The 10,184-nt window shown below is 40.6% G+C and overlaps 1 protein-coding gene across 9 annotated transcripts in view; it reads left to right on the plus strand.

The window, feature by feature from the left end:
• DST (dystonin) overlaps positions 1-10,184 on the plus strand; it is a 299,648-nt gene that overhangs the window by 503 nt on the left and 288,961 nt on the right. For 7 of the 9 annotated variants that reach the window (XM_021391653.1, XM_021391636.1, XM_021391639.1 and 4 more), the window contains exon 2: positions 66-127. In XM_021391653.1, coding sequence (XP_021247328.1) covers positions 66-127 — 62 coding nt within the window. The remainder of the gene's footprint in view (positions 1-65; positions 128-10,184) is intronic. The other 2 variants (XM_021391638.1, XM_021391649.1) reach the window with 1 other exon arrangement.

The following is a 10,184-nucleotide window of genomic DNA, read 5'->3' on the forward strand; positions in this document are numbered from 1 at the left end:
GGGGGGGCTGTGGAGGGGCGGTGAGCGGCGGTCCGAGTGTAGCCCTGACCTCTGCTTCCTTACAGATGCTGTCATGAGAACGCACCACTTTCGCTCTGAGGTAATTTATTTAGCACGCAATTTCAAGGTCAGAAGTTGTTCTCTTTACCTGAGTACTTGTCCTCATTGTTGTCCTCGTCCTTTTTCTGTAATGAAATCGCCTAGCAAGCTTTTCATTTTGCACGAGAGCCACGTTGTCCTGTTTTGTATTTTATTTCTTTTTGTATGTGTGTGTGCTTAAAACATCACGTTCCACACAAAGCAGGAGCTCTGCACCCTCTGGTCTCTGCTGGTGCTATCCACTAACAGAGAAGCCGTTCTCTGTACGCCCAGTGCTGCTCCGTCCACAGGCGGTCCCAGCCCGGCCCTACCCGCACCGCTACGGCTGCGGTACAGAGCTCCTGTGCTGCCGCCTGCCCTCACTCACCTGCTGCGGGCAGGGAAGTGCTGCCTCGCCCCAGCACTGCTGAGCGGTGCCAGGGCTCGGGCAGACGGGAAATGCCAACGCCAGCACTTCCCCAGCGCTCCTGAAGCAGGAGCAGAACTGCTGGGAGAATATGGGGAATGATGCTCGTCTTGGCATCACTTGGTGTCCGCACTGCTCTGATGTTTCTCCTGCCTGGTTCCTTGCTGCTCACTGAAGCCAAGTCTTCATGCCGTTGCTTGCTATAGCAGAAATCATTAGAGAGTTTTGCACTAAAATGGTCTTTTGTTTTAAATTATTTACATTTTCCGTACCTGGTTATGACTAAGAAAATGACCTGATTATGACCAATATTTTGAAAAGTGTGCATGTGATACTTTTGTTGCAATGTGCTTTGTGTTGGAAATCAGTTTTAAACTCCAATGTTGAAATTGGTATTTCACATTATTGCGAAGAGATGACACATGGAGTTCACTTAGCAGAGAGACCTCCTCTCTTTAACCCTGAGAAGTCCGTTCTGTTGTTCTCATGACTGGACGCTGAGTGCTGTCTAAGCAAGCCGACAGAGGTGTCCCTCCAGGAGCCAGGGCATTTGTCATGGCTTCGTTCCTCCAATAGGAAAATGCTGGTTGCCATGCAAAGTTACTTCACCATTAAGCCCAGACAGAAATTGAAGTTGTGTTACTCTGTGTTGAAGTACGTGTGGTTCTGAGTGCTGACTCTTGGAAGGGAAGTTTGCAAAGTGACTCATTCATTTTCAGTAAACCACCATCCAATTATTTGTATCACCTGGTTAAAAGCAGGCACTTAAAACATTACCTAGAAATTTCCATTTATGGAACCAAGCTAGAGTAAAGCAAAAAGAACTATTGGATTATTTTGTAGTTTTCTATATTATGTTTAGACAGAGTAAGGCACCTGCTATTGGTCCTAGCTGCTCATCTAAGTAATGGTGGAGCTGTTTTTCCCCTCATTTATGGTCATGGACTTTTGATTCTTAAGAGAAAACGATGACTCATGTGACATCATTAAATTTTCATTTTCCAGTTTTTTTTTTTTTAAGAAAACCTTCTATTAATGAATCTGATTGAATTGATTAATAACAAATTACAGATATGCTCCCATGAAAATGTTGGCAACGTTATTCGAACAGAATTTGATGTTCTCAATCTATACCAACACAAAGCATCGTGCACTTCCAGCTCCAACAGGATGCTGAGAAAAGCATGATACACGGAAATGAAAGCTTTGTATGGTTGTTTTTTATTCTCCAAAAATGAACATAGCATCAACTCTGCATTTTACAGCACCACATCCAGCTGCTGGCTTTCTCTATGCTGAGTTGTCTGTCAGGTGCAATTACAAATGCTGTTCCTTAATGATGATAAAAGATAACGAAGAAGAGTTTGATACCAAATAGCATTCATCTCCTGAGAGCTGAGTTCAATATGACTTGCATCCCACATGAATGTGCAGGTGGTCTAGTGGCACTGCACAGAGAATTATAATTGCTCTATCTACAGAGCGGTTGGCAATTCCTGCATGATTGGCTGCCAGCCAGCAAAGCCTTATATTTGGAAAAATAGATGTGTAGCAAATTTATATTGAAGTTCCTTGCCAGAGCCTTAGCTCTCGTGGTGCATGCCTGCATTGCCTTTGTCCCCAGCAGAGAGCTGTTCAATCATTTCAGTGCTGAACCCCACATTAAAAAAAAAAAAAAGACACGTGAGGGGAGGGTAAATACTAAATTTGAAAATGTACGTATGATCCTTATCAGATACCTTGCTATGAATTTTATATGCTAGTGGTGGGTTTCATCCACAAATGCTTTGTCTATTTTTGTGGGTCTTCATTTTTAATGTCTCTGCAAAACCTCTCATTATTATACTGAAAAAGTCTATGCAGATATTCCTCACTGTAGAATGAACTTGAAACACTTGACCCCCTGCCTCAAAAGGAGGTAAATTTGCATGAATCGTTATGAATATAAAGTAGGTTAAAGCCTGTCTTTGTTAGAGGTGCTTCATGGCAGAAAAATTAACCAGCAAGAAGACAGGAGAGTTTACAAGATAGCACAGTGGTGTCCCACTAACATTCATTTACTACTATCTTAAGTTTGTCAGACCTGTTTTTAATATATTCTTTGTTACACTTCCTTAAGTTCATTATAACTACTCTTAGGATGCCCTTGATTACTCAGGCATTAAAGATACTCCCTGAACTAACAAAGGATTCGCACCCAGAATAGTTAATGTTTCTAATCTGAGGTAGACCTAGATATGCCATGGCTGTAAAAAAGAAAGCAAGTGAATTTCCAGCAGAAATATTCATTGCCTACGTAGCAAATCAGACTTTGATGAGTAGCTATTTCAACTATTCCCTCCGTTCTTTGAGAATCAGTTGTAGAATTACATGTCTGTGCTGCACTAAAAACTACACCAAAATAACAATGTAACTCAGTGATAGTGTTACCAAAATAGGGATTATAATCCCATGTTTTGTTGTTTTTTTTATTATTCCCTGTATATTGAAAAATTTACATGATACCAGTAATTCAGTTACTTTGCGCTTCCTTCGCTCTTTGTAGGAGTTTGTTTTTTCATTGAGTATATTAATTTTCTCTGAGTACTTGAGGGCTTGACAGGTTTAACTGTTCAGCAGCATACACTTTACACTTTGTGTTGCCACTTCTTGTGATTTCGATTTCTTCCTGAATAATTTCTACATACTGTCTAAGCTTCTCGAATCATAGGATTATGTGAGATATTTACCTTTCAATTAAAAAAGAAGTAAGCTTCTAGCTCTTTTTCTTACAGAGCAATCTTGAATGTCTGCGAGCTGGAGGCTTCTCACAAGCTTTGGAGGACTAGCCTGCTGCAATTGTCTGGCTTATAGAATTAATCCAAGTGGTACAATTCTTAAAATCTCATGATTTGAGGGCAGGAGTTCATGAGTAGGCAGGTTCTCATTCAGAATTTTTAAGTAGTTTTTTTTTTTAATGAGATTGTGAAGGGATATTTGTACTAATTGCTAATATGATGGCTCTTATTGGGGAAAAAAAATCCAATGGATTTATAAATCTTTTGCCTGAAATTCTCTCTCAGCTTTACTGTTTTCCCTTCTCTCATCTTTTAAATTAGAAATAAAATTATCTCAGGATTGGAAGGTCTCATTATCTGTAGGTACTCAGCAACAATACTGTATCTTTTTGCATTTATTTTATTTTGACTCATCTATTTTGGGCAAGCTTTATGTGAATGGTTCCCCTGTGACCTGCAGGTATAATCCTGCTAGGAAGCAAATCCATCTAAGTTTTACAGTCCACTGTAAATTCCAACTTCACTTAAAACAGGTGCATGCCTGGTGGGACTGATCACATGAGGAAGGCAAAAAAGAATTGACCTTTTATGGAAAGACTCTGTGGAGGCATGGCAGCATATATAAAACATAGCCGTTGCAAACAATGAATAACATTTTGTCATTTCAGTTTTGCAGAATTCTCATTTTGTTTGTAGAATAGACTATATGTACAGGTCAGCCAAATCTAACGACTTTTTTTAAGAGCAAATACATTTGCTAAATCCTCCATTATCATACAACAGATACACTAGTAGAAGAATCAGCAGTAAATGCATGTGTTGACCTTGCCAATAATTGATGCCCAGAAGAAGTTTTCATGTGTTCATTCATAAGCATAGCTTTGTCATAATCATCTCCCTTCCAAGGCTAATTATGAGACAATTGCCTAAAAATACAATTCTTGGTATCTTATAAAGCAGTAATGAATAGTCTTTGAAGATCTACACTATAACTCATCCCAAGCGTTGTGGAGTTATTTATAAACTGCTGTAGACATACATTGCTCCAATGAAAAGAGAAATCAGCAGACTCTCCGGGCTGAATTTACTCTTCCATTTGATTGGAGGAAGTGCATTCAAGGAGCAACAGAAGTGTACAGGACCAGCCAGAAAAATACATTCATGCACCTATTCAAAGGCTGTCCATCTTTACAGAGTTTCATCAGCCCGGAAATGTTTTACCTTTGTGTTTGACATGTTTTTCCCCCAGGATATCTAAGCTGTTTTTCCATTAGTGGTCTTAAGAGTTCAGGAGCAGGTTCAAGGGAAAATAAATCATAGACAAAAACAAAAATAAATTGTTTTCTTGGATGTATGAAAGCACTTATCTATAGGAATAAGTAGAGATCTGTAAGTACAGGTTATACTGTATAAGGACAAGTCCTCCTATCCATTTCTCATAACATCCAGTGACACGGCCCAAACAGAATATTGCACACTGTGCTGTAACACAGTACAGAATCACAGAGTTGTAGGAGTTGAAACGGACCTCTGGGGATCATCTAGTCCAATCTCCCTGCTAAAGCAAGTTCCCTACAGTAGGTTGCAGGTGAGGTACTAGTGGCATTCTGCATATAGTACTTTGTCTGTCCATGACTGTTAGTTTTATTCACTGCAGTACTGTATTTAGATTGCCTAGCAAGCATTGGCCAGTGCTGAGAAACAGCCTGCTTGGCAGTTGTATCACAAAATAGATGGCAATTCACCAGCTGCTGCAGCAAGATCGCTTGGGTTCCTGAGCTAACTCCAGATGAGTTAACCTAGGTGCCTTTGCTTTGTGCTACAGCACAGTGTAGAAATGCCCTATATATTTCTATAGCTGTCTGGTTTCCTGCAGCTCTCTTCCAGCTTCTGACAGAAGGCAGAGCACTGAAATGCTGAGGGAATTCCTTCTTAGCTCAATCATTTTTAAAGTGCTGACACTGTGTCACGGCCCGCATCAATAGGTAAGACATGGTCTCAATACACTGCATTTTGGGACCTGCATTATAAATGAACATGTCCTCACAGCTCTCTGACAGGATAGGGATAATCACTGCTTAATGATCTGGCACATAATACAAATTCTTATTTTTTAATTTCCCATTATTACAATCATGCCAACAGCCTTCTAGCTGTCATGAAAGTATTCATATACTTACACTATGAATTCTCAGTATCTCCTTTAATCTCTGGAAATGTATGTCTTAGTTGTGATTGCAGCTTCAGATATGTTGCATGCCAGTTTACAGTTTACAATCCTGATGTATATGAGCTGCTGCTTGCAAGCAAGCAAGTGAAGCTGTGGTGATTTCAAGGGATATAGGTGGAGTACAGCTTGTCTGTGTATGTCTATACCCATGTACTGAATGGGAGCATCGTTGTCATTTACTTGCTGAAATTAACCTCAGATTGAAACTGTGAATTAAAATACCTGAGGTCATACCTGTGGTAATCACATGCATTACCACATCGGCTGCAGAAATGACTCTTCTACAGATGGAAAGGATTGTGCAGGGGTCCACAGACCATGTACAGCTCAGAAAAGCTTAACCATCTATGCTGATTTCTCAGTTACTGTGATTAGATTACAAAAATGACAGATCAGGTTGTGTATCCACTTTCAGAAATAACTCAGTACTTTAGGCTATTTAATGACAGAAAGCAGTGCATGAGCATGGTAGTACTACCCTCAGGGCTCTTTCAGCTCCTGGGCTATTGTATATGTCTTCCTAGGGCATGGAAATGCAACTCCCAGGCTTTTTGAAGAGTGGCACCTTGGTTATGCTGTAGAAGAACCATGCTGAGCACAGGATAAGGTCACCTCACTGCTGTCATACAGCAGTAGGTTCATTTGGGCTTGGTTTGTTTGGCTCAGCCACATCGAAAGTGAACAGATCCATGGCTTCTCAACCTGCCTCCATGATCTGTGCTCTGGAGAGCACATCAGGCCCCAGACTTGGTGAGAGAGCGCTCAGCTCCTCCACACTTCCTGGACAAGAACTTAGCACTGTGTTGCTGAGATGCTTGATTAGGTCTTTACACTCATTGCTGATATGACTGATCTTGATCCAGCGCTACCATGCCAGGTTATATTTGATCTGATTCCTTGTACTTCTAGTTCACCTGTGAGCTGTGTGCCTGGGCACTTGTTATCTGGGTGCTTCTTCTATCCAAAGCATTTGAGCCTCAGCTGTTTTCCCTCGTGCCCTATGGCCCTGCCTCAAGGAGAGTTAGTGGTTGGTTCTTCCTGACTCATCAGAGGTAGTGAAACATGAGTTATGGCTGAAGTGAAAAAATACTACATCAGCTGTGGAAACTAGCTACATTTGACATTTGGGCAGACACGTTTCTCACAGTTTGTGCCAATGTCCTTATCACTGCTGTCCGCTCAGCTGTTAGAACAACAGCTCTCGGCTTTAGAGTGGCAAGGTAAACAGAGCAAACTGGAATTTGAACACAGTTCTTACAAAACTTTATTTATGGATATCTAAACTACACTGAAATGCATAATCATGTCAGATTGAGGTATTACATTTATTCTCCTCTTTTGTTCTAGAGAACAAAATGATACAACTAGGTCAAGGCATCATTCCTTTCTGATCTGCTGCTGCCACCTTCATGGATGTAAAGTATAGCCAGAGTTGGAAAGTGACTTTGCAAAAACAGCTTCCTTGTATACTGCAAGATAAGCTCTTTGTAAGCATTTACAGTTTTATAGTCTATAGAGCTATTCAGCTGACCTAGAGTAGGTGTCTACTTTAAGATGAACTGAATAGTTCTTCAAGCCTCACTGACTGTACTGACTGCAGTTTTCACTGACTATAATAGGAGCTTTAAACTAACTCCAGAAGGAGATACTCTTTCAGATATGTAAATGTTGGTATCTGAATCTAGGTATCTTAGTAGATACCTGAATTTCAACCCAGGTATCTTGCATATATGTGTATGTATATATATGCCTGTTAAATCTCTTTAGTTATGCATCTACTTTGGTAAAGTGGACATGTCTTCACATTCTGAGGTGGCATAAATTCTCTCTCCACTTTGCACCTCAAAGAAATGCACTGGACAGATGAGAATTTCTTTCTACATGTTGGGCAGCAGTTGTGTGGTTTAGCAGTATGCGTGTGTCTTATTCTCCTTCTCCAATTTTTAATATTAAAAAGGCTGTTTTGGTAGTTATTTCCTCATGGCAGACTCAGGTTATACACCATATACTGATCATGCTGAGGAGAAATGCTTAGGAACGAGCTAGTATGTTCTAAACGTGATTGTACTTTGCAGATCAATCAGTACTCCAATTTATTTTTGTTCTTAAATAATTGTTCCATTCCTCCTGTAGGACTGTGGTGCCCTGAGGTAATAGTGAAGGAACCGAGGCAAGCTATCACAAAGGCTAAGAAAGGCAGGACAGCAGTGGAGAACTGCAGTACTTCTTGTTAGAGAATCATAGGACTACTTAAAGAACAGGCTAGCTTCTGTGGTTTATAGATTTAGACAGGAAAGAATACTTAAAGGGTGTCTTGAGGCATAACTGGGGACACCAGTTATTTGCTCATATGTCATCAAATTTTCCTATCAAATCTTAACTTGCTTTGTTAGGAATTCTATCTTTGTGATCAAAAAAGAAAAAAAGCATAACAACCAAGCGCATGTAAATAAGCAGTGTAATACAGCACCGATTATTAAAAGTTATACTCCAAATTCATTCATCCATCTAAAATCTAGGATCAGACGAGGGCTTGTATTTGTACATTTGTGTGCTCATTTAGAAGCTGGAAGGCAGGTTGCTGATATTGTATTTCATGAATTGAGTTGGAAAAATAATCTTGGTCAGGTTATGTAAAAGACAATTGCTTGTAATTGACTTGAATGTTTGGACTTATCTTGGAAAAATTAGTATTATTTGGCACATGTCAAATCATAGTCTTCAATATCTAGGAAGTAATTCCTGCAGTGTTTGGAATTTAGGCTTTAGAGGATAAGAATAAAATCTCACAAGATAAATAGAATGCATGCAAAGAAGCACCAGTGAAAGCTTGTTAATGAGAGAGTGAAAACTGAACATGGAATGTTATGTTTCATGTTTAACTGTTGATTCAGATCTTTATAGGAGTAACCATGAGCTAAGATTAAAAAAAAAAAAAGGATCAATAGAGCCACACACACACACACAAAAAAGGAAAAATAAAGATTGCAGTGTATATTTTGGGAACTGTTAGAACCAAGAAAGAGCAAATACAGTTGTTTCCTTCTTGTGTGTTTGTAAAGTAATATGCCAAGTAAATGGAGGTGGCCTTCTTGCTTTAGTAAACAAAGACCTAACTTTAATGAACAGTCTTTATTGTATAAGTAGTTTGGAGGACTTAAGCTGAATCCTGGATTTTGAGTTGAAGTTACAGGACTGGCAGTTAAATAAATACTGTATTTTTTTGTTTCTTTGTTAGTTTGTAAACTGAGCACATTTAGCATGGAAGTCACTGTGGGAGAAGAAGGGAAGTAACACAGTCTTAGCCTCTTTCAAAATTAAAGCTGGCCTTACAGTACAGGTGCATATATATATATTTAAATATGTGTAGCAGAAATACTCTTAAAGTTCTCTCTTACAGCTTGAAGGGGAACTTGATACAATAAATGGATTTAATATTTAATTAAACCTGCTCTTTTTGTTCCAGTAAGCACTTCAGCTTTAGGGTTTAGTTCTATTTCAGCCTCTCTGCAAAACAGCTCAGAACTCCGGAGTCTTGAGAGTGGTTCTGGTACAGTGCATGCTAATGTCTCCGGGCTGTAAGATGTTGTAGGTTGCATATACATGAAAGTTTCCAAGCTTTAAGCAGGCAGTAATCGACAATTCAAAGACCATTTCTTGACACCATTAATTGACAGGGATAAATAGATGACAATTCTCATGCACACACAACCACCATCAAAAACCTTAAAAGCAAGCACACAGGGTTGGGTATCTTTCCTTTGGCTTTGATGTTCATTAGTATATTTGCAAAAGTGCATTTCATGGAAGATCCTCAGTTGGAAGGGACCTGCAAGGATCATTGAGTTAGCTCCTGGCACCACACAGGACTGCCAAAAATTCAAACCGTATGTCTGAGGGTGTTGTCCAAATGCTTCTTGAACTCCAGCAGTTCAGGGCTATGCCCACTGCCCTGGGCAGCCTGTTCCAAGCCCATTGCTCTCTGTTGAAGAACCTTTTTCTAACCCCCCCCTGCCCCTCCCCTGATACAGCTCCATGCTGTTCCCTCGGGTCCTGTCGCTGTCACAGAGAGCAGAGCTCAGCACTGCCCCTCTGCTCCGTGAGGAGCTGCAGCCACCATGAGGCCTCCCCTCAGCTCCTCTGCTCTGGGCTGAACACACCAAGGGACCTCAGCTGCTCCTCATATGTTTTGTCCTCCAGGCCCTTCATCATTTTTATAACTCTCCTTTGGACATTCTGTGATAGTTTTATATCCTTCTTATATTGTGGTACCTGAAAGCTGCATGCAGTGCTTAAGGTGAGGCCACACAGCACAGAGCAGAGCGGGACAACCCCTCCCCTCACCCAGTGGCAGTGCTGGGCCTGGGGCACCCCAGGCTGCGTTGGCCCTTTGGGCTGCCAGGGCACACTGCTGGCTCATGTTCAACTTGCCGTCAACCAGAACCCCAAGATCCCTTTTTGAGGGGCTGCTCTCCAGCTTCTCATACTCCAGTCTGTAAACAAAGACAGGTTTTCCTGTCCCAGGTGCAGAATATGGCATTTGCTTTTGTTAAACTTCATGCAGTTGGTGATTGCCCTGCCTTCTAATTTGTCACTGTTTCTCTGCAAGGTCTCTCTACCCTCAAAGTAGTCAACAGCTCCTCCTAATTTAGTGTTGTCCACAGACTTAATA

Source organism: Numida meleagris, chromosome 3 (assembly GCF_002078875.1).
Source record: "Numida meleagris isolate 19003 breed g44 Domestic line chromosome 3, NumMel1.0, whole genome shotgun sequence".
In the NCBI taxonomy this organism is placed as follows: Eukaryota; Metazoa; Chordata; class Aves; order Galliformes; family Numididae; genus Numida; species Numida meleagris.